Source organism: Amaranthus tricolor, chromosome 12 (assembly GCF_026212465.1).
Source record: "Amaranthus tricolor cultivar Red isolate AtriRed21 chromosome 12, ASM2621246v1, whole genome shotgun sequence".
NCBI classification, from domain to species: domain Eukaryota; kingdom Viridiplantae; phylum Streptophyta; class Magnoliopsida; order Caryophyllales; family Amaranthaceae; genus Amaranthus; species Amaranthus tricolor.
The window spans coordinates 11,505,357-11,529,120 of record NC_080058.1 but is presented as its reverse complement, the minus strand read 5'-3'; the positions used below and the strand labels follow the sequence as shown (position 1 = coordinate 11,529,120).

The following is a 23,764-nucleotide window of genomic DNA, read 5'->3' as shown; positions in this document are numbered from 1 at the left end:
TTAAACAACATGCCATATAATAAAATCAATCTAAATAATCTAATCATAATTAATGTGTAAAATATACTCTACTATATATTACATCGTCAAAAGATTTCATAAAAGTGCTACAAAATTAAAAATGTATTATTATATTTATAGGCTGAGGGAAGGAGTAGAACTAGGTGAATATCGAATTTAAGTTTTTGTCTACATAAATAATATTTATTTCAGACAAAACTCAATTTTTTACAAAATATTAGTTTTGAACCTTCTACAATACTCTCTTGATTAATAGAGATTGCTATATTTTATCACTTAGCTCGACTCACCATATAAATGTGTATAATATCTTAATTCAACTATTATTATTAGTTTATCATAATAAATAAACTGCTCTATTTGAAGAATATTTATATATATTATTAAAAATGTGTTGCTTAATATAAATGAAAAAAATATTTGCTAATATTTAAAGTTTTGTCATATTATATTTAGGATTTTTTTTAAAAAAATAAACAATATTGTTACAACACGTGTCAATGAGATTAACGACTTTAGTATATAGTATAGATAGATAGATGTAGTCTTTATTAATTAGTAGTTTGGTTTCAAAAATAATAAGAATGTTAAATAAAATATTACAATAAGAATATATATATATATATATATATATATATATATATATATATATATATATATATATATATATATATATATATATATTAACCAATTTCACAAACTTAAATGTCAATTTCAAGAGTTAAATTTAAAGACTTAAAAGACCAATTTTAAGGATTTAAAATTGACATTATAAGTCATGAAATTTGACTGTTTTAAGACTAAAAAGGTCAATTTTAATACTTAAAAACCAATTTTAAGATTTCAAAGACCAATTAGAAGACATTAAATTCTCATTCCAACTTTAAAATATGATGACTCAAACATTAAAATAGATAATAAAAGCTTTAAAATTGACCTTTAAGCCTTAAAATTAGATTTTTAAGTCTTGAAATTGTCCTTTTAAGTCATAAAATTATATATCAGAAATACATTCTTGATCAAATCATTCCCCAATCCTGAAATCTCGTACAAAAATCGTTTTGATCAAACTTTCAATTAACAACTATAATAGTTTATTGATGCCAACTTTCAATTAACAACTAAAATAATTTATTGGTACCCCATAAAGCTTTGAACCCTGAATTGGTCAGTGTACTTATATCATATATATCATAATAGCATACGTTTGCTTATGAAAATCAAAATAATAAAAGATAAAAACATTTAATTTAAATATTTGAGTAGTATATTATTACTTGAATTTGACATTACTCTAGGACTGAGATGTCAAGCAGTTAAATTTAGTTTGAATAAATTTATTTTTTTTTTAAATTTTAATGTGAAGCTCAAAATATTTTTAAAGTAAAAATGGCTTAAATTCGAATTTAAAGTCGAGTCGAGTAAGAGTTGGAGCATGTTCGGAGTAGGAGTCAGATTGTTGTATCGGTCTTTCAAAGGTCTAAGTCTGCTCCGATCTGAATCGGACTTGAATTATATAATCGGACTTAAAATTGAATATTTCTGAATTAAAATTTTCGGATCGGGTGAGATCTAAGACCGGATTCAAACTGAATTGTCACCCGTTATCCCTAATATTTAATATCCTCTTGTCTTCTGAGTTCCCTCCCGCTGTTCAAGTTTCAAAGGGTTGGTTTTCCCAAGTTGTATTCGGTATAAGCCGTATAACTACTTGCTCTTTTTTACTTGATATATTGTGTTTAATAAGAGTATATGGCTCTTTAGTCTTTCCTATGTTTCTCCTAATACTTTATGCTGCTGTGCATCAGCTTTTTAAGGTTTCTGCAAGCTTTACTGATTACTATTCTATATTTTAATTTTGGTTCCTGTATTTTGTATTCTCTTGTACCAAATTTGGGTTGTATCCTCTTGAATTGAAAAAAACATGAAGTTCGTTTGAGGGTATTGCTTGCCTTAAAGTTTTGATCTTTTTACTTTTGCCACATTTTCATATTGGGTATGAACTATGATTTTCCATTAGCATATGGAGGCCTCTTTAATTGACTTTTAATTGAATTTGGGTTTTCATTTTTGTTGATTTTAGATTAATCATCTTAAGTCACTATCTTGTTCAAGTTAGGGTTGGTGTTGAAGGGTTTGACTTTGAGATTGGTTTTATTTGAATTTGTGATCTTGATTTTAGATCTTGTTTTATTGAACATTAGGATTATAGTGGCATTGGATTTTGATGTTAAAAGTAGAGGGTGTATTGGAAGAAATTGATCTAGATGGGAAATACTTGTGTTGGGCCTAGTATCTCAAGGGATGGATTCCTGCAAACAGTTTCAGGTGTAGTATGGCGAAGCCGGTTGCCAGATGATACAGCTTCTGTCTCCAATGGAGGAAGCCATCATCAACCAACTTCACCATCTCCTGCTGAAGCAGAAGTGTCTATACCCACCCAAAGTGAAGCCCCTAAACAAATGACAATTGCAAACCCCGAAACGGATAAAACACCGGTGGTGGATAAACCAGAGGCTGAACCAATGGTAATGCCGAAAGCAGAAGCTGAACCAGTAGAACAAGCAAAACCCAAGAAACCCCTCCAATTCAAACGAACAACTAGTGCAGGGCTTCGAGTGGAGTCGGTTTTGCTAAAAAAGACGGGAAATATTAAGGAATTTTACACTTTAGGAAGAAAATTAGGGCAAGGTCAATTTGGGACTACATTCATGTGTATAGAAAAGAGTAGTGGGAAAGAGTATGCCTGTAAATCAATAGCAAAAAGAAAGTTACTGACTATTGAAGACGTCGAGGATGTGAGGAGGGAAATTCAGATAATGTACCATCTTGCAGGGCACCCTAATGTAATTGCAATTAAAGGGGCTTATGAAGATGCTGTGGCAGTTCATTTGGTGATGGAATTGTGTAAAGGGGGTGAACTTTTCGATAGAATCATTCAGCGAGGGCATTATACAGAAAGACAAGCAGCTGATCTTACAAGAATCATAGCTGATGTTGTGGAGACTTGTCACTCTTTAGGAGTCATGCATCGCGATCTCAAACCAGAAAATTTCCTCTTTGAGAGTCACCACGAGAATTCACCCCTTAAAACTATTGATTTTGGACTATCTATATTTTTCAAACCAGGTATAATAGTTTCCCTCATCTTGTTCCTGGTATTTTGAATCTTTGAATTTTGGCAATGTACTCCATTCGTCCACTATTCATTGTACTAGATTTCTGAATTTTGCAGTGGCAACACATTCTTCCTTTTAATCTGTCCACTAACTTTTGTTGCTAATCATTTGCACTTTTCTCCAACTAAACTCTAAAAACTACCATAACTTATATGAAGCAAATCTGTAAGGACCAACTAGTAGTAATTATCTGTTATTTAATGAAAAGGAAAGGAGCTTCTGATTTTTAATTACTTTGCTAAGATGAGAATAAATCAGCAAACTATAATGCTTTACCACATTGCGGAAAATTTCTGTGATTGCAACAGAATTTACTGGTCTTTGGGGGGAAGTTTTGATTTTTTTTGAGTTCATTTATAGCAGTATAGGTGGATCCCAAGTTATTATGGTGTGTTACATTCACATGTTATTTTCCATAGTTTTCTTTTATAATCACATTTGAATAAAGAATGCGCTGCTTGATGCATGTATGCACTCATGTTTCTTGTGTCCTCACTCAGCACGTTTCTAAAATTGCTCTCTAAAATCTCTTCGTATATATGTGAATTCGTCCAAATGGGCTGCTTTAGTGACCAAGACCCTTATTAGTTTCAACTAGTCTTTCTGAAAGAGATTTGCTTCTAATCAGGTGGTCCTTCCCTTTCAATGCCCTAAATCTTTTGCTTCTACCATTAGATATTGGACTCGTTAGCGTACTGTACACTGTTTCTTAGTTTTAAACTGGATAAGTTGAGTTAGATTTTTTCTTTAGCAATTGTCTGATTTTGCTCTAATGACATGTATGAAATAGCTTCCGAGCCATGATAACCATTTTGACTTAATAGTATTATGTCTTTCATTTTGTAAGGTTTCTTACTCGTACCTTTGAACATTTTCTTACTCGTACCTTTGAACATTTTATGTCTTATATTAAATTGTAGTCCACTTTAATTTTATATGGCTTTGCTTTTGAATAATGTAACTCCCGTGTATGTTTTTTTTATGATCCTTGCTTCTTAAATGATCTATGCACTACTCTTTGCTCCTTTTAAAAAACGTTTGTGGAAGTTATTAGTTCAGTTCAGTTCAAATAACTTTATATAAGCCCATTGAAGTTCATATAAATACTACACAGGTAAATTCATGTGGTGAAGTACCCATGATCTAGGATTGATCCGTCCACAACATTTCTCCCTTTTGGCTCACTGTAGACAAACAAAAAAAAAAACAATGAGTTACTATAAGTTCCAAATGGAAAGTGTTCTAAAAAAACAGTCCTTTGTCAGGAAGTTGGTTGAGTCTTTATGTCTCACAGCTACCTTTCTAGATCGGTCAGGACTGTTTGTTGTTTCTCGGTTATTTGAATCCCATTGTCAACTTCTCATGATTTATGTTAAATTTTCCTTGCAGGTGAGAAATTTACTGATGTGGTTGGGAGCCCTTATTATGTTGCGCCTGAAGTACTAAGGAAACATTACGGCCAAGAAGCAGATGTGTGGAGTGTGGGAGTCATAGTTTACATCCTTCTTAGTGGAGTGCCTCCTTTTTGGGGAGGTGAGAATTCACATCTTTTTTGAGATGTGGTGGATATTATGACCTCAAACTAATCTGAGCAGTTTACCTGATTTATATCAATTATTACAATCTTAGTAACTGAATGTACAGAAACCGAGCAAGGAATATTTGAGCAAGTGCTGCATGGAGATCTTGATTTTTCATCAGACCCTTGGCCGAGTATCTCTGAAGAGGCAAAAAATTTGGTCAGTGGGATGCTTGTACGCGATCCTAAAAAACGGCTGACTGCTCATGAAGTTCTATGTGAGTTGCTCCTTATCTTCTTGTTACTTTAAAATTTTTGAACTAGTTTATATTTTCAAGAATTAAGATGAACTGTGTTGCCAACGTGCTTGATGGATTTCATACTGATTAAATGCCTGCATACTCTAACCTGGGATTCTTAAAAGTCTATATGAGTCTGGTTTGGCTGCCTGTAATGTGCTTGAAATGAACACTCTACCTGAAATTTCCTCCCATTTTGGTTTCCAAAAGATACCTAATGGCTGCATGTCCTGAAACATAGCAACGGGGAAAGAGACACACGTAATCTTGTATATTCTTTTCTATGTGCATGAAACAAAGTAGACTGGTTGAAATTTTCATCTTGTAGTCAGACATGGCTACACATTCAAGAGGGAGAATGTGAAAGATAAAGAGGTCAAAAATATACAAAGCATGTTTTGTATGCCTAAAACCTTTTCTCGAAGCATGATTGATGCCTCAATGGGTCTCTTCCATATAAGACTGAAATTGAAGATTGTTCACACTTCACAGCTGGGGCTTGAGGGGAAATGGGGGGAGGAGGTGAGTTGAGTGTGGTGACCAGAGTCTGGCATCCTTCTCTTGTTCTGCGCGCTCCTTTTTCAACGTAGATACTGATTTTGTTCTTCAATTTCCCTCTTATATGTTAGAGAAAGTATGATGTCAAGTAGTAAAATATACTACACATATGTATATTTATTAAGGAAAGGACTCAGGTGAGAATAGCATGTTTATTAAAGACACTCTGTCATATGAGAACACATGATGTCCTTTGGAACGTACAAGATAATTTAATGACATGTGACTTTTGAGTCACAACTCACAACGTCTCATCACTGATCAATTTCCCAGCCCACTATTACTCTCCATCCAGACTAGTTTCCATTCCTTCTCTCCCTAGAAACTTCCCTCAGCTCTAAACTTCAGAGTTAAGACATCTCTCTTTAAATTAAAATCCACAAGTTGTAATTAACCTCCAAAAGTGTTACCCTTGTGCTATTTTGTTGTATAGTTATTTATAAATGAATGCACTCTGCATCTGTTATTAGTTATCCTTGTTTACTTTGATGTTCCTAAGTAGGCGTCTTTCATCTTGAACTCTTCAGCCATGTAAATACTTGGCCCCTTTTATGTTCATCTGATTTATGAGAACTAAAATTACTTTTTCGTTGAAGTGTTAGAATCTCATTTTGTGAACGTTGTTTTCCCTTATACGACAAAGTCCCCAACAACATTCCATTAGTTCAAATGTTCAACGCCACTAATGGGCTGTCAACTCAAGCCTAGGGGGAGTGGGTGGGTGGGTGGGGGGGTTTATGCCACCTTACTCTCTCTATAACAAAGAGACATAATCGAGACCTCATGTCTTAAAATTTGAAGCTTTGACGGGCTATATGCTCAGACACATACCGATTCAAAACCCTCAAACTGTACTGTGCTTGACCTAGCTTGAAAGTTTCTAAAAGCGCTTCATTTTCTTTATTTCAACGTTACTAATAATCTGCATTATTAATAACTTAATATCTTCAACTAACACAGATTTTAAGGAACGAGGTTCTAGTTATGATCCTTACTATGCCTTCAAGTTTCTACATTTAAACCGCTAGCTCACTTCAAAACTTAATTAAGCAATGCCTCTTTTCATCCAGTATAGAGTATATGTATCGTTTCCTTGAAATGTCAACTACTATTCATCCGGTATACATATCCGTTTCCTTGAGATGTCAACTACTTTTTATTTCCTATCATCTTGCTTATGCTTGACATGAGTTCCTTGCAGGCCACCCTTGGGTGCAAGTTGATGGTGTTGCACCAGACAAACCTCTTGATTCTGCTGTTTTGAGTCGGTTGAAGCAGTTCAGAGCCATGAATAAACTAAAGAAAATGGCTCTAAGAGTAAGTTTTTACATGCTGAAAATGGAATCATTCTTCGATTGAGGGGAGTGCATCAAAAGTTTGAGAGAAGACATTTTCAGAACACCATATGCTGGAGATGGTAATGGTGGTGTGAGCTGGACAAAGAGATATGAGAATTATGGCGTCCATCAATATTGTAAATTTTTTATAGTCAAACAATTTTTCTTTGTCTCTCTCTCTCTTCACACCACCATTACCTCTTCCCATATACCACGTCTCGTCGTCCATATTTTCCTTAGTCTTCTTTATCTCCTAAATGCATCACCCCCAATCAAAGCAGGCTATATGATGAAAAACAATTTGTAGCTTGGCAACACTTGTTCTAAGAAGGCGGAGCATTTTTCATGCTGAGGGAGTTACACTTTTTATGTTTTATGGTGCTAAAAGAATGAGTCTTTGCATGAATGATTTGTCTATTGCAGGTGATTGCAGATTGCTTATCCGAAGAAGAAATTGCTGGACTTAAAGAGATGTTCAAAATGATAGACACTGACAATAGTGGCCAAATCACTTACGAAGAACTTAAGGTTGGATTTGAAAAGGCTGGTGCCATCCTCAAGGAGTCTGAAATTTACGATCTTATGCAAGCAGTAAGTACTAATTTTATGTTTATCTGATATGAACAATCAGTTAGCTTGTTGAAGAGTTGGATTAAGATATCCTTCTTGCAGAAACCTGCAGTGAAACTGATAGATACGGATGTCCTCGTATATCCTTCGTTAGTTTTCAATACAGTGGTTGCATCTCTATATTAGTCAAGGAGCTGCCTTTATAGGAATAGTACTGCCCCTTTTACTTGAACAAAGAAATTGTGTAAAGCAGCTATGTTAATAAACAGACAATGCAATTGTTTTTAATTATTGCATATACTTGCGGTTTAAATCTTAATGTTGTGCCCTTTGGCTTAGATTAGTTTTTAATTTTTCTTTTTCACCCACACCTGGTCGAATGTAACATTTTATGTTTTGGCATGGTCTCAGCAATTGTTTTTTTATTTTCATTTCCTCTCCCTTTGGAGGCTTAGACCCACCTTATGCACACATATTCTCATATTTAATATTTATAATAAAGTTTTTGTCTATCTCGTCTTTTATTAAAATAACAATTGATAACCATCAATTAACTTTTCATTTCTACATCTATACTATGAGAAATGTCAGAGCTCCTTATTTTGGGTGTGATCGGGGGGGGGAGTGTTTATGACTTCATGATGGGATTACTGTTGCAATAATTTTTGAGGGAAGCGACAAACAGATAAGAAATGGGTAAGGGAAGTTGTTGCTGAAGCTGCTAGGAAGAGTCAAATAGTTGAGACTTCATGATGTGATTACTCTCCACCCTAAGGACATCAGTACACTTACACCGTGTGAGGGCAGGAAAGGCATGTAAGAATAGAGTAAAGAAAGGAAGGGAATGTTTTCTTTACAAATATTTTTAACTTAGAAAGTTTTAGTTAATTACACCAACTCTTTTTACTTTTTTGGCAACGTAGCAAACTCTTGTTACTCTTAGCTGCCTCAACCTAATATCAAATCTGTTTGATGAAGACCTTGACGATTTGTGTTTGCTTATCACAATTTGGATATAACGCCAATTCAAAAATGATGGTTTTAAGTCACCACAACATGTTTTTTGTGTTCTTTTGCTGCAAGTTAGAAATTGTTAAGGCATATGTGCCTGCTACTTGTGGCGAATAATTTCCTAGGGAGTTTTTTTTTTGTGTGTGTTTTTGGTGGATTGTGGACGTTGTTTGACTTTATATTTTTAGGATATTGTGTAAGTTTGACTGTAGTTCTTAGTAACTTGTATTTATAGAAATAACCATGACTTATGGATGTCTAGTTTATGGTAGACATTGTTAGTACTAACCATATGTTCTTAATTTTATTGAACTTGTATGATTTTGTTTTTTAAAAGGCCGATAATTTATAAGCATTTAAGTCCCTTCTAGTTTGAAGATAGAACTACAAGTTCAACTTGCTTCTGTTCATATCTCCTTTCTCTAGGCTTTATGTATTTGCCATTGAAATAATTTATTATTTAACAACTATTATGCTGTATATATGTCTGGTCATTTCTATTGTATCTTAATACCGGAGGAATCGAGATCATTTGATGATTTAGTATTGCTTGCATAATGGTAACAGTGCAAGCAAAATGAAAAAGAAAAATTGATATTAATAATCCAACCTTTCACCCATCCGCTGTGAATAATTCCACTTTTGGATTATTTCTTTGATGTAGGCAGTCGTTAGAATCAAAAGGGTTTAAACTAGGCTGGAGTAAGACTAAGTATGTCGAATGTCATTTTGGCACGGATGATGACAACAAAGGTGTAGCGAAGTTAGATGCAAAAGCATTTTTTTAAGTGAGTGTTTTAAGTACCTTAGATTAAATTTTCACAACAATGAAGATATTGATCAAGATGTGATGAACAAGATTTAGTGCAGATGGTTCAAATGGATAGTTGCGATCGAAATACTTTGCGACAAAGGTGTGCTACATATTAGAATGTTAGGCTTTCGTAAATGATTTGTATATTACAGATAGATGAGTTGACATACTATAAAAGATATGATTCGAAATGAAGACATATAAAAGTGTCTTTGAGTCGCGGATATTGAAGATAAAAATGAGAGATAATTGTTTATGTTGGTCTGGTAATGTACAAAGAAGAACGAAAAATGCATCATTTGGAAAAAGGGATAAAAGCTTAGAAGAGAAATTTAAAATGACATTAAGAGTCGGAATTTGCAAGTGCATAATAGATTGGATTGAAAGGAGGAGAGTATATGTGGATGGATCCTTGGAATTGATTTCTTAACTGTAGTCTTGTAGATTAATAGTAGTATGGCCAAATAAAGTAAAATCTTGCTCCTTCCTATTCAAGCTAGTAGTCTCATTTAGCTTTTTCACACTTGTTGAGGCAACATTTTCACCCTTAATATCTCTAACTGTGCTTAATTAAAAAGTATAAAAAGTTGATATTAATAATCCTTGCATTGTAACGAACCAAACAAGATCTACTTAATAATGTTTTGACTATAGATTAAGAATAAAAATACAAATTAAGATTAATAAGTGCATAGTGACCAAAAACTTAATGGGACAAGTAGGTTGAATAGGAGATCAGCAATCTCAGTCGTTAATTTGTTTTTATTCATGTAACCGACCGTATATGTTGAGATTAAGACTTTGGCGTTGTTTTTATTTGTATACAGTAGTATATTTGTTAATCTATATTACGACTTTGAATGTTTGTTTCTAATGTTGTGCTGTCTTGCTTTGTAGGCTGATGTTGACAATAGCGGGACAATAGATTATGGAGAGTTCATAGCTGCAACGTTACATCTAAACAAAATCGAAAAAGCAGATAATTTATTTGCGGCCTTTAATTATTTTGATAAGGACGGAAGTGGTTATATTACTGCAGACGAGCTTCAGCAAGCCTGTGAGGAATTTGGAATACATGATGCACGGTTGGAAGAGATGATTAAAGAAGCTGATCAAGATAATGTAAGTAATTTGTTCTTTTCCAACATTGTGTAGAATGTTCATATTGAAGTCTGAGAAGCTAATGGTTTTTGGATAATGTGCCTCTTAAAATTTGTTACTACGACATTAAAACCTTGTGTATAAAGTGAGAGAATGAGTATGTGATCGCTCCCCTCGGGTAGTTTGTTTCTCATGGGAGGAGGCAATCGATAAATTCCAAAACCTACAACTACAACGAGTATAGCGGCAAGCACATAGGGAACCTAAGTAAATGTCTATTCTAGTTAATGGTAAGGAGTTGGTTTGATATATTTTGATAAAGGTGGGGGTTATGTCAAACAATGCAAGTTAAACTAATGTAATTCATTGTACAATTTGGTATAGACTAGGGTTTGGAATGGATCATGAACATACTAGGGAATTACAATCAAATTAATATAGGGTCTTCTAGGGCTTGCACCACTGCTTTTAGGTTTAGGCGCTTACGCACTATATTGTTGAAACCTTGGTTCGGCTGGGAATGTTTCTGAGCATCTAACTCGATCAAGATAACTAGAATAAAGGTATAATTTCCTAATCATGCACAACACATAATTCCATAAAAAATGTAAGTTCCATCATCCTAGGGTCTTCTAGGGCTTGCCAAGGGATCCTAATCAAGAGAAGCTTCTAGGAACTTAAACATTCACATGAAACTCACAATAAAGCATTCATACACATTGAACACAAGTAGTCAAAGCCCCTCATACCGTTATATTCTCTATTATTCATCTCCCCTTACAAGTTCACCTCTACTTACCTTCATGTGTATAGTTTGACTTTTATTTCCCCTTTAAATATTTACACTCAATACAAGCATGTTCTAACCATGTTTTCTTCCTCCTGAGATGGTAACGCCTTTCCCACATCAAGGTGAGACTAGGGATATAGAAATGGTTGAAAATGAATGGCAACCCTTGAAGGCTTCAAATCCATAACTTTACATGTTTGAATTTTAACTATATTAATAATCCAAGCTTTCACCCATCTACTATGAATAATTTTACCTTTGGATTATTTTTTAATAATCCAACCTTTGCACTTAGTTTGTTTGTTATTAGCAGAACCTTTTATTATATAATATTATATAATATTTTGTATTAAAAATAATCATTCGCAGCGGATTGGCAAAAAATTGGATTATTAATATAAATTTTTTCTTTTAACTATTGGAGCATGTCTTAAGTTGTAAGCACCTGGCCCTCTATTGATTGAAAAGTAAAATGCAAGAATAGAAAAAGATTATTAGAGAATGTATTTGGTGATTTAAACAAGTAATTCATCAAATTTGTAATGCAATAACTTGTAGGATGGACGTATTGACTACAACGAGTTTGTGGCAATGATGCAAAGTGGACATCCAAAATCAGTTCCCGGCAAAGATCAAGAAAACAATTTCAACTTCGGATTGAGAGAAGCGTTGAAGTTTTAGCTGTCTCGCAGGTCCGAGGATCATTTTTGGTGTAAGTTTGTTTTCGTTCATCTCATTCCTTCTTTTATAACGGTAAACCTTGCGTAATTGAAGGTGATTTGTGTAAAAAAAATTGAAGCTGTATAGCAGAGCATGCTCTCAGTCCTTGGTTCTTGGTGAATGCTGCAGATAGTTTTTTTTAGGAATTTAGCAACTGCTGTGATATTTTTACCCATATACAACTTAAGGGAAAAAATTGAATGTATTGTTTGTTGTTGCCAATATTTTTAAAAATATTTTAGTTTAGACTCTCGGACTGGTGCGTTTGATTTTGCACCAAAGGATTCGAGTCGTTCTGGTTGGTGAATAAAAAAAAAAAAAAAAAAAAAAAAAAAAAAAAAAAAAAAAAAAAAGCAATATTGAACACAAGTAACAATAATTTTAATTTGACATATTTATCACTTAAAACTAAGTTAGATGAATGTTATGGAGTATGGCAATAATCTTGACTATTAATGTAACGAGATAAACAATAAACTATGTAACGAGATAAGAATTGATTGAAATAGTTAGTTCAGCAATTTTAATAAAAATAAATAAATAAATGAGCTTTAGGTAAACTTTATTTCAAAAATAACCGCTTTTATGTTTGAGTCTAAGGTCGAGTATGTTCGCTGTTAATAACTGCGAATATACCTGACCTTAGGCTCGGATATGGAGACACTTATTTTTGAAATTATGTTTACCCGAAACTTTTTTTAATTTATTTTTTTTGTTAAAATTACTTATTTGTTTCAAATTGTTATGAGATAAACAATGAACTAAGATAATCGAGAACTTTTTACCATCAGCTAGTCTCCTAAGAGATCGTCTCTTTAGAAATAGCTCTTTAGGCCCAACTTGCTAACATTTTACAATCTAAAACAAAGAAAAACTTAATAAAACGCGTGCTTTATAACTTGTTTTAATTCTTTAATCTATTAAAATTAGTATTTAGAGTTGGTGTTTTAACCTTTTAAGTTGTTAACCTATTGAAGTTGATATTTTTAACCTTTTAAAGTTGATAGTTTAACCTATTGAAGTTGGTGTTTTGACGTGTTGTAGTTAGTTAAAACACTTACATTAAAATACCAACTTCAACATGTTAAAATGCCAACTATAATAGGTTAAAATACCAACTTTAGTAGGTTAAAAACACCAACTTAAATAAGTCAAACTGCCATTTAAGCAGTATAAGAACATCAACTCAAATAGGTTAAAATACCAACTTCAATAGGTTAAAATAACAACTTTAATATTTTAGTAACTCAACAGATTAAAATGCCACTCTAAATGGCTAGTTTAAAGTATCAATTTTATTTAGTTAAAACACCAGCTCAAATATATTAAAATACCAACTTTAATATGTTAAAATATCAACTTAAATATACTAACTTGCGTAGAATAATACACCAACTTAAACAAGTTAAAATGCTAATTTCAATAGGTTAAATTGTCAATTTTAATATGTTAAAATATCAACTTCTACAGATTAACAACTTACACATGTCAAAACATTAACTTCAAATATTTTAAAACACCAAGTCGAACTTGTTGTCAACTTAAAACATCAACTTCAAATAATTAAAACAGGTTATAAAAAATGCATTCGTTTTGAGTTTAATTTTTTTGTTTGTAATAACATATTGGGCTGACCTAAATAGACGCTTTCTAAAAAAAAAAAATGTCTGTTTTGACAATTTGTGTTGTTATTAAGGGTAGTGCCTTAAACTTTAGCAACATATCATTAACTTAAATTATCGTGTAAATTTGATTTGGTAATTAATAATAGAATATAAATATATGATGGTGAACATTTATATACCACTATATCATAAATAATACTTCATTTTAATATTAATGTAAATAAATATTTGTTTATTTTTACAATTATAATTTTTAGTGAAAATATATAAATATTATTAGGTCGAATAACACATTTAGTATATCAATATACTTCTATAAGATTAGAGAGAATGATGAAGGTTGTCTTGCGTTTTCTCAAAACAGAGTATTTTTTCTTCACAATTGTTTTATTTTTCATATTAAGATCAGTCTTGTTTTGGCGTAGGCACTTTCTAATAGAAGGAAATATTCCTCTCAATAAATAAAAGGAAATGTCATAATTTATTCTTTTTCCTCTCAAAAAACAGAAGAAAAAGAAAACAAGTGCATTGGAAAAAATAAAGTTAAGAATAAACAAAGACAATAGATGTGATGAATAATGTCCTAAAAAGATTTAATTAAATCCCACACATCTCAATCTAACCCAATCTTCCTTCCCAAAAGTCTACTTAAATTGCAACTTCAAGATGTATAAACTCATAAATAGAGTAACTATCAACATAAGAATGCATGGTCTCTTATCTTCTGCTGCCGATACAGATCTGCACAGAAATACGACAGTAAACCGTATTTATATCAACAAATACTATCATCTTGACGTTAATGAGAGTAAAAATATACTTCCTCTGAATTTTAATAGTTGCTACAGTTCTGTTCATCAACTGATCTTATTTGTTATATATTTCTTCATGTATCATGTAAAAAATAGTTAGGTGGGATCTTGTTTGATTCGTTTTAGTGCATATTTTCGTTGTAATATTAATTAAAGATTAAAATTATGCATTGGATAGCGTGAAAAACAAAAATGTAGTAACTATTAAATACCAGAGGAAGTATGACGGAAGTTGGTTTACCTAGTGACGAGTGACACTGTATTGAGCCCAAAGCCCAAGGGGAAGAGAGGGTCATAATGTGGATCATCCTTGTTCATAGGGAGTTGATCTACAGTCTTGAACCATGTTCTAGCCAACTTTCCGGTGAATTCATGGTCACCAAACAAAACATCGGCAACACCTTGACCTTCGGTCCCAGGCAACCATGCTGCCACTAAGGCGTCGATTGTGTTCATGTATGGCTCGATTACAAGAGGCCTGCCAGATATGATAACTACGACACATCGCACAGCACCACAGACGTTGTTGATAACAGTTGGACCGGGATCTGCCAATGTGAGATTTTCACTGTCACCAGCAGTTTCGGCGTAAGGCGGCTCTCCAACAACGACGATTGCGTAGTTAAAGTTGTTGGACTTGACGAATTCGCCACTAGGATTTTCTTGGTACACCAATTCGGTGTTTGGATCGATTGCAGATTTTACTGCACTAAGGATGGTTGTTCCTGGCCATTTGACAAGCAAGTTTCGTTAGTACTTCATAAAATATTACAAGACAACACCACCAAGTTTTTTTCTATTGTCACAGTAGTTGTGTACCTCGGGTGGAGTTGTTGTCGGTGAACCCTTGCCAATTTATAGTCCATCCTCCACATTGATAACCCAAATTATCAGCATATGCACCAGCAACTAGAATCTTAGGTACTTTCTTGGGCAGAGGAAGCAAAGGAGATTCCCCAGGTTTACCATTTTTTAGTAAAACAAGTGATTTTCTAACCGCTTCTCTAGCCAAATCTCTGTGGGCCTACGCATGTAACGACTTTGTCGCTAAATCTATAGTAGCATACTCGTATAAAAAGAACGGAAACAAATACAACACTACTTCAACCATTGCACAAACCATTACAATAGGGTGAAAAGAGTGATTGAAGGAGAAAAGTTGAGGAAACAAGTTAGAATTATGTACATCAGTAGATGAAATGCATGTTCGACTGACCTCACTACCCAACTCATTTGCTAGACTCGGATCGCCAAAAGGGTACTCAAAAAGGCCCATAGTGAACTTGACTAACAAGATCCTCGAAACAGCATCATCAATACGCTCCATTGGGATATAGTTATTTTTGACAAGGTAGGTTAGATCATCTATGAACTCTTTGTAATTATATGGGACCATGACCTGTAAAGTCGCCAACAAGGGCAAACGCACTTATTAGCTTCTCGGCCTAACATTTTGCTAACAGCTTTGAAAAAAATTCAAAACAATGCTAAGTACAAAGAAGCCAACCATGTCTATTCCAGCTTGAATACTAGCCAGGACTGAGTATGTATAGTTGGAGCCAGGTGGTGAAGTAATACGGTCAATTCCTTGCCAATCTGAGATAACAAAACCCTGAAAACCAACAGAAAATCATCCTGCAATTAGCATAATAAATAACTTACTAAACAGCTCATGCAACACCAAGGCTTATGCTATTCAATAATCGTTGAGCAATTGTTTGTCTAGGACAACTCCAATTTCTAGAACCTCCATTACAAAGAAGATACACTCCTTTTCCTGACCCACTGTCATTATTGAAAAAACGTTTTAACTCTGATAAAATTCCTAACAAAATTCACTTTTGCGTGATTAAAACTACCATCAAAGATGACATTTGGTTACCCTATCACAATAATCAAATCCAATAAACTACTTAAATTGATAATTTAGATTGCAAATCAACTGAGTTTTAGGCCATAGAACTCTGAATTATAAAGATGCAAAATAAATTGAGAGATGTACAAATTCTCTCCAAGATGAACGGAAATAAAGAATTTCTTGACCTTTGTATTGATAAAAGGGATGCAATACTATGCAAATGAAAGAGTAACCCAAAAATGGCACAAAAAGATAACAAAGTTCCAACTTATTCCTTGCTTTAGGCTTTTATGTCCCAACTGGCCAAGTACCTGTCCAGATAAAAATTATGTGCTCGAATTCAGCAACAAAATGCTGATTCCAGAAAAGATCTTGATCCGATGATAAGTTTGTTAGACTTTCGGTTCAGACAACAGCAGCATAGGCAAGAAAGTTTCATTATAACTCTTACATAAACAAAATAAACTTTGGTTAACAAGAAGATACTGTATTTGCTTATTTTTCTGTCTTTTGTTACCTTGTTGATAACTAGGCCTAGATAACATAGGCTAAGGTGCACCAAATAGTATATAGGAAAGAAAGCCTAATTGTGAAATAACTCAATTCTCGACTCTCAAGTTATATTTGTAGATAATTTAAGTCCATTCCTAATTCACTGTCACACTAAAGTTTATGCTTAATCAAAGTTTCTAAAGAGTGAAGTGAGTATATCCAAGATGAAAAATTGCGATAGAACTTTAGGCATACTTACCTTGAACTTAAGCGTGTTTTTCAGGAATCCAGTGATTAAGTCGTGATTTGCATGCATTTTAACTCCATTCCAGCTGGAATATGAAATCATGACTGTCGATACACCTTTGATAATTGAGTCAGAGTAAGCAGGCATATGAATGCTAAGCAATCCATGCATGTCGGTCAAAGTGTTGTTCTCATTGATTCCTTTAGTTGTCCCACCATCTCCAACAAAATGCTTTGCACAAGCCGCAACTTTATCCCTGATAGAAAACTTATTATCAAGATCATAAAAAGCATTTAAAAACAAAACAGAATAAATGGGGGCTGGGGCTTGATCAAAATTGAAAGAAGGCACTGCTTTTTATTCTCCTTGTCTTACATGAATTGAATTAAAATGAAGAAAAATGCAAAGGTATTGTAAAAGAATATAGCTTATTTCTAAGAGTTGTAGGTAACATGTTTTCCACATTAAAGAAATAAAATTCAGCAAACAAACAGCAACAGTTTAATCAGGTTTATTCAGCAAAAAAGAATCAGTAAAATCAAGTAAGATCAGTAGAACTCAGCTCTGATCAGTAATAATCAATATTAATCACTAAAAATAGTTTAGTCAGCACTTTTAGTGCGGTAAATATGAACTCAGCTCTGGTCGCCTTTGTACTGCATTGCGCCGAGTTTCAGGCGTATTTTTGGTCGCCTTGGTGCGCCTCACGCCTAGGCGCGCTTTTTAAAACCAAGGATCTATATCATTATCATCAAGTTCATCTGATATTTCTTAAAATGGATAGCACTTCGTTGCTCATGTGTCAAGTTGTGTCCAAGACGCAATGTATTTCACTTCTTACTTGTTATTTACTTTCATTGATTTTGACAATGGTATAGCTGTGCCCGTAACCCATCCGCATTAAATTGGCAGGGGCCCAGAGCACAACTTTCTGAACAGGAAGTTACCAAAATTGAAGGGTTTAGATTAATTCGTACTTTCCACTAACATAAGGAATGCCCTTGCGAGAAGCAGGAGGTTCCCCTTGTAAACCATATATGATATCAGTCATTTCTTGGACAATCTTGTGATCTTCACTGTAACTTTCATAACAACGACCCCATCTTGGATCTCTGCAAACCTGATGGAACATAAAAGAGTGATTGCTCAATATAAAAACACAACAATTTACAACATTGCTCAAAACAATGGTGGAACTAGTGGAATTACCGCAATACAAGGAGCAAAAGTATACTGAATCCCAGTGGCTCTAACTTCAAGAGCTGTAGCAGCACCAATTCTCTTCACAAGGTCAGGGTCCCTATACACCACATACATATATTATAAATCCAACAGGAAAAAAATAAAAAATAAAAAATAAAACAGTGGCCCCTTTGGCAATATTAAGAAATTTCTAGAGAGGGAAATAAAAGGGGATTTTTGTGAAAAGAAAACACTTGAAGGGATCCAAGTTAAACATAAAATAACAATGCACTTGCCTGGTTGCACCGAGGCCAACATTATGAGGGAAAATTGTCGCATTATAAACGTTATTGTGTCCATGAACAGCATCAATGCCATAAATCATAGGTATTCCAAGACGATTAGACAAAGCACCTTTTTGATATCCATCGACCATATTCATCCAATCCTGAGAAGTAGCTTCTGGCAAAGGTGTACTGCCACCACCACTCAACACACTCCCTACAACATTCCAATTGGTCATCAGTACCTTATGGGAAAGGTTCATCATGCATAATATATCAAATGAATTTTCTTTTATTTTGAATGCCTATGAAGAATAGTGCTTCAATTTTTGACACGTTTACATCAGAGGTTGAAAACTTCTAGCAACCAAGCAAGTGCCCAGTGACTTCTGTTTGGAGGACAAGAAGTTCATTGATTTTTTCTAAAAATAAAAAAACCCTCACAAGCTCATAGCATATAAGCAAGTCACATTAATATCCAAGTGGCAATCAGGTGATATGCTCATGGCTGCAGCCTGCAGTTCCCTTCTTTTAATCAAGGTGCTGCACTTTTGGATATAAAACAGTTCTTTAAATTAAAAGTCTGAAAATCGAGATCAATTTCTAAAAAACAGCTTCAATGCAAATTTTACTTTAAGAAAAACTAGGTTAGTACCCGTGTGATGCATGGTGAAAATAATTTCTTTCTAAATACTTATGAAAATTAAGTAAATGATATTGTTAGCACTAATTGTCTTTAATTTTAAAGAATCATCCAACATGAATAATAGTAAACTCATATAAATCAATAAGTATAGGACGATGACGACAACAACATCAATAACAATAACAATAACAATAACAACAATAATAATAATAATAACAATGATAACAATAATAACAAGTAAACCATCATGACATTCTTGGAGGAAAAAATTTATGACAAAGTGACACTTCGGTATTTTTTAAAGAAGATGATGTTGTGTCTTTTGTTTTAGTAATATTTATAGATAGATAGATAGATGAGACAACAATTATGTGTTATAACAAATGTCAACCATGACTGTAATTGAAAAAATTATCTCAACAAGAAAATGATAAACAAACTAAACCAACAAATGACTCATCTAAATTTTAATAATCATTCATCTAATCATGAAAAATTCAACAAAGTTACTTGAATCCAAACAAAGAAACATGTATTTGAACATCTTATTTGACAAATACGAAAAAGAAAAAGAAAAAAGCATATTAAAATCAAATCTAACTTTCACCAATGTGAAAACCATCCAAATAGTATAGTCTAATAGTCATGACATGAATCCAATGCTGTGATATATGCCATAAGAAAAATCTGAAACAGATTGCATAAAGTTGAAGCACTTAATTACCAATAGAGTAAGTCTTCATTACATCAGGAGTGGCCATGGATCGATCGATTTGTGTCATCTGACCAATCTTTTCCTCCAAAGTCATTCTACCTAAAAGATCTTTCACTCGAGCAGCCGGTGATTGTTTCGAATCCTTGTATAACACATACTCATTTTGTGCTGATGTCCTCCAATTACATAATAGCATTATGCTAAGCACTAACCAAACTATCAGCCTAGACATGTTGAACCTCATATACTTCCCCAAATGCTGCAATTAAAAATGCCCAATATAGAATTAATTTAATGCTATAAAACCAACAAATTAATTGAATTAATTGGTAGTAATATTGCAACAAAAGGAGCCAATTCCCTTGCCCTTTGATGAATGATAACCCAAGAACAAAATACAGTTTCAAAAAATGGAAACTTCCCAGTTCCCACCAATCCTAACCCTGTATTTAATACCCAATATAGAATTAATTTGATGCTATAAAATCAACAAATTAATTGGTAGTAACATTGCAACAAAAGGAGCCAATTTCCTTGCCCTTGATGAATGATAATCCAAGAACAAAATGCAGTTTGAAAAAATGGAAAATTCCCACCAATCCTAAACCTGTATATATATAATACAAAAAAAGTAGGTGGAGTTGGAAGGAAGGAAAGTAACTATTAGCCACTTTAATTACCCATTAATCATTACATATAATATATAAATAAATAAATAAATAAATAAATATATATATATATATATATATATATATATATATATATATATATATATATATATATATATATATTTAGGATTAGGAAGACCCTACAAATGAATAATCAGATGTTCTTTTCTTTGCAGAAAGATTATTAATGTAACAAAATGAGAAAAGGTATAAAGCCTTTCCTACATATCAAACCAAAGATACCCTTTAGTTTTGTCTTTCCTAAAAACTTTCTTTGTATTCTTTTCAAACCAAAATCTGGAAGTTCAATACGTAAGATGTTGACAGACATTAAAATATGCAAGTAAGCAAATAATCAATCAGAACGGCAACAAAAACAGATAAACAATCATCTAATCACACAAATTAATAGGAGTACTTCATATCAAATCATATTAATTAATAGAAATATACCAGAGTTGGAAAATCAAGTAGAATACCTCAACTTGAAGGGACTAAGCAAGAAAGGGAAAAAATTAAAAAGCGAAAAAACCTAGAAGAAGGGAAAAAGGTTAAGAAAAAGGTATTTATAAGTAGAGAGTAGAACCGAAAAGAAAAGTAAAAATAAAAGCAATACCTGTCGGGAATGGAGATGGCGAAAATGGGGGAAAGGGAGGAGATGGGGGAGGACAGTAAACGGCATTCAGGTCTGAAACGCCGCAGAAGCCGGAGGTACTGGACCTGGTAAGTGGTAAGTGGTATGGGGAGTGGGGAGAAGTGGATGAATTGGTGACTGTGTGAGTGTGCACTGTGGACTGTGGACTGTGGGACTGTGGACTGTGGAGAGATGCTTGTTTCCAAGTGCCTTTTCTGTTTTTGGGTACTTTATTTGAGAATTGGTCCTACACTCGCCCTTTCCTTTATTAAATCCTAATGAGCTTCATGGGCTAATTAACTCCGATTTACATCAATCATGAACAACTTGTCTTGGACGAGACGATTTTATAATGAGACCGTCAATTTGAACCCATTTTAATTTGTGCGTGTAACAATCTGAACATTTTTTTTCATTTTATGGACATTTTTCAATTTTGATTTGAAAGGTATCAATTTTGACCTCAAAGATATCAAATTTTCAAAATTGATATATTTACGGTCAAAATTGATAAATGCCAAGAAAATTAAAATGTTGTCATACGCGCGAATTGGGGCGGCTCAAATTGACGGTCTCATAATGAGACCCTTGTCCAAGTTTTTGTGATTATAAATCACTCGTATATGACATTATGTCAAGATTCATTATTTTTAGGGAAATTTGCAAAAAAACACCTTTTAAAACCCCTTTTTTTGCAAAGAAACACCTTTTATAATTTTTTTTGTAAAAAAACACCTTTTAAGAGACTTTTTTTAAAAAAAGACACCTTAAATCAGTTTTCGGTGACTTTTGTCAACTTTCCGGCGTTGACTATGCCAGTCAACGCCGGAAAGTTGACAAAAGTCACCGGAAACTGATTTAAGGTGTTTTTTTTTAAAAAAAAGTCTATTAAAAGGTGTTTTTTTACAAAAAAAATTATAAAAGGTGTTTCTTTACAAAAAAGGGTTTTAAAAGGTGTTTCTTTGCAAATTTCCCTTATTATTATTATTAATTTTTTTAAAATTTTTTTTATTTTTTTTTATATAATAATAAAAATAAATTTTTTTTTAAAATATAATATTAATAATAAAAATAAAAATAAAAATAAAAACAAAAATTTTAAAAAAATTTTAAAAAATTTAATAATAATAAAAAAAATAAAAAGTATAAAAAAATATAAAATAACAATAATAATAATTAAAAAAATAATAATAATAATAAAACTAAAAATAAAAATTAAATTAAAAAAATATTTTTTAAAAAAAAAATAAGAATAATAATATTTATTATTATTATTATTATTAATTTTTTAAAATTTTTTTTAACTTTTTTTAAAATTTTTGTTTTTATTTTTATTTTTATTTTTATTATTAATATTATTTTTTTTAAAAAAAATTTATTTTTATTATTATATAAAAAAAATTAAAAAAAATTTTAAAAAAAATTAATAATAATAATAATTAGGGAAATTTGCAAAGAAACACCTTTTAAAACCCTTTTTTGTATAATTTTTTTTGTAAAAAAACACCTTTTAAGAGACTTTTTTTTAAAAAAAACACCTTAAATTAGTTTCCGGTGACTTTGGTCAACTTTTCGGCGTTGACTGGTATAGTCAACGCCGGAAAGTTGACAAAAGTCACCGGAAACTGATTTAAGGTGTTTTTTTTAAAAAAAAGTCTCTTAAAAGGTGTTTTTTTACAAAAAAAATTATAAAAGGTGTTTCTTTACAAAAAAAGTGGTTTTAAAAGGTGTTTATTTGCAAATTTCCCTTATTTTTATATTTTTGCTTTTGTTTCTTTTTGATCTTTTTATTAGTTTTATTTTTGTCTTTTTATGGTTGTTTACAAATAAATGCGATTGACTAAGATTTTTTATAATACTAACAGCTTGTATAAAATTGTCTTATAAGAAACGAGTTCGTATATTTAACACACTAAATGTACATGGTGAATTCAACAACAGAGATGGTTTCATTAGGATGAACATTTTCCTAATCTTAGCTATTGTGAAGTATTCGAGAAATTACAAATTCTCAACAATCTCATAGTAACACTATTGGGTTAACCCAAAGAATCATTTCAAGTACAAATGGTATAAAAATCTAAGGAAAATTAAATAGACTAGTATTCCTTGTATGTATTTTTTTTATTTTTCTATTTCAAATTCGGAAACAAACCAAGATAAAAAATAATTACATTTTTTTTTTGTTAATCACACTTTAGATAGTATTAAAGATGAGTAAAATAATGTACAAAAAATAAAAGCTTTATATTAATTAAAGTGTAAGTGTAATAATATCACTAAATTTCATTGGGTTTGTATAGAGTAAATTACATAAAATTAAGTAAATTATATTAGAAATTAAAATGTAAGTTAATCTCGATTTATTATAGTGTAAGTGGAATAATGTTTGTGTATTATATTGATTACTATAATAAAGAGAACCATTTCAAATGAGAAGAATATTTTAAAATTTTCATGAGAAGAACAAACGATAATGGAGTATATTAATATATTGATTTATATAAATTTAATTGAAAAGTTGTAAACTGTATATATACTAACTTTTAATGTTTGACTTTGTAAATAACATAAAATGCTTATATTTAGTTGTTTTTAACAATATGAGCTCGTATGTGTAATCCTTGCACAAATGAAATTTTTTAATTATGAATCACTAATGTTTTATTTAAGTACTATGTA

At 32.2% G+C, this 23,764-nt stretch overlaps 2 protein-coding genes across 5 annotated transcripts; one reads left to right on the top strand and one right to left on the bottom strand.

Annotated features, from left to right (window-relative positions):
- The first annotated feature begins 1,615 nt into the window (after nucleotides 1-1,615).
- LOC130797330 (calcium-dependent protein kinase 1-like) lies at nucleotides 1,616-12,217 on the top strand. 2 transcript variants are annotated; one of them, XM_057659898.1, is made up of 8 exons: nucleotides 1,616-1,713; nucleotides 2,226-3,150; nucleotides 4,590-4,733; nucleotides 4,845-4,997; nucleotides 6,778-6,893; nucleotides 7,337-7,504; nucleotides 10,206-10,430; nucleotides 11,758-12,217. In XM_057659898.1, exons 2-8 carry the CDS (start codon nucleotides 2,289-2,291, stop codon nucleotides 11,878-11,880), a joined length of 1,791 nt encoding a protein of 596 aa, XP_057515881.1. In that variant the 5' UTR covers nucleotides 1,616-1,713; nucleotides 2,226-2,288; the 3' UTR covers nucleotides 11,881-12,217. The 2 variants fall into 2 exon arrangements, with proteins under 2 accessions (XP_057515881.1, XP_057515882.1); XM_057659899.1 differs by having other exon boundaries at nucleotides 1,654-1,838.
- A 1,763-nt stretch (nucleotides 12,218-13,980) lies between these two features.
- On the bottom strand, nucleotides 13,981-21,320 carry LOC130797329 (uncharacterized). 3 transcript variants are annotated; one of them, XM_057659897.1, is made up of 12 exons: nucleotides 21,065-21,320; nucleotides 20,902-20,980; nucleotides 19,790-20,039; nucleotides 18,432-18,636; nucleotides 18,163-18,253; nucleotides 17,931-18,073; nucleotides 16,966-17,209; nucleotides 15,864-15,968; nucleotides 15,573-15,755; nucleotides 15,176-15,380; nucleotides 14,598-15,081; nucleotides 13,981-14,285 (listed from the first exon to the last, which is right to left on the bottom strand). In XM_057659897.1, exons 3-12 carry the CDS (start codon nucleotides 20,022-20,024, stop codon nucleotides 14,189-14,191), a joined length of 1,992 nt encoding a protein of 663 aa, XP_057515880.1. In that variant the 5' UTR covers nucleotides 20,025-20,039; nucleotides 20,902-20,980; nucleotides 21,065-21,320; the 3' UTR covers nucleotides 13,981-14,188. The 3 variants fall into 3 exon arrangements, with proteins under 3 accessions (XP_057515880.1, XP_057515879.1, XP_057515878.1); XM_057659896.1 differs by having other exon boundaries at nucleotides 20,928-20,980; XM_057659895.1 differs by lacking the exon at nucleotides 20,902-20,980.
- Nucleotides 21,321-23,764: the final 2,444 nt, after the last annotated feature.

Coding starts and splice junctions, on each gene's coding strand:
- LOC130797330 (XM_057659898.1), top strand. CDS start 2,289: ATGGGAAATACTTGTGTTGGGCCTAGTATCTCAAGGGATGGATTCCTG. Junction 4,998..6,777: donor GACTGCTCATGAAGTTCTAT/GTGAGTTGCTCC, acceptor AGTTCCTTGCAG/GCCACCCTTGGGTGCAAGTT. Junction 6,894..7,336: donor TAAAGAAAATGGCTCTAAGA/GTAAGTTTTTAC, acceptor TGTCTATTGCAG/GTGATTGCAGATTGCTTATC.
- LOC130797329 (XM_057659895.1), bottom strand. CDS start 21,130: ATGCCGTTTACTGTCCTCCCCCATCTCCTCCCTTTCCCCCATTTTCGC. Junction 18,637..19,789: donor AATGAAGACTTACTCTATTG/GTAATTAAGTGC, acceptor GGAATGTTGTAG/GGAGTGTGTTGAGTGGTGGT. Junction 15,082..15,175: donor CGACAACAACTCCACCCGAG/GTACACAACTAC, acceptor TCAAATGGCCAG/GAACAACCATCCTTAGTGCA.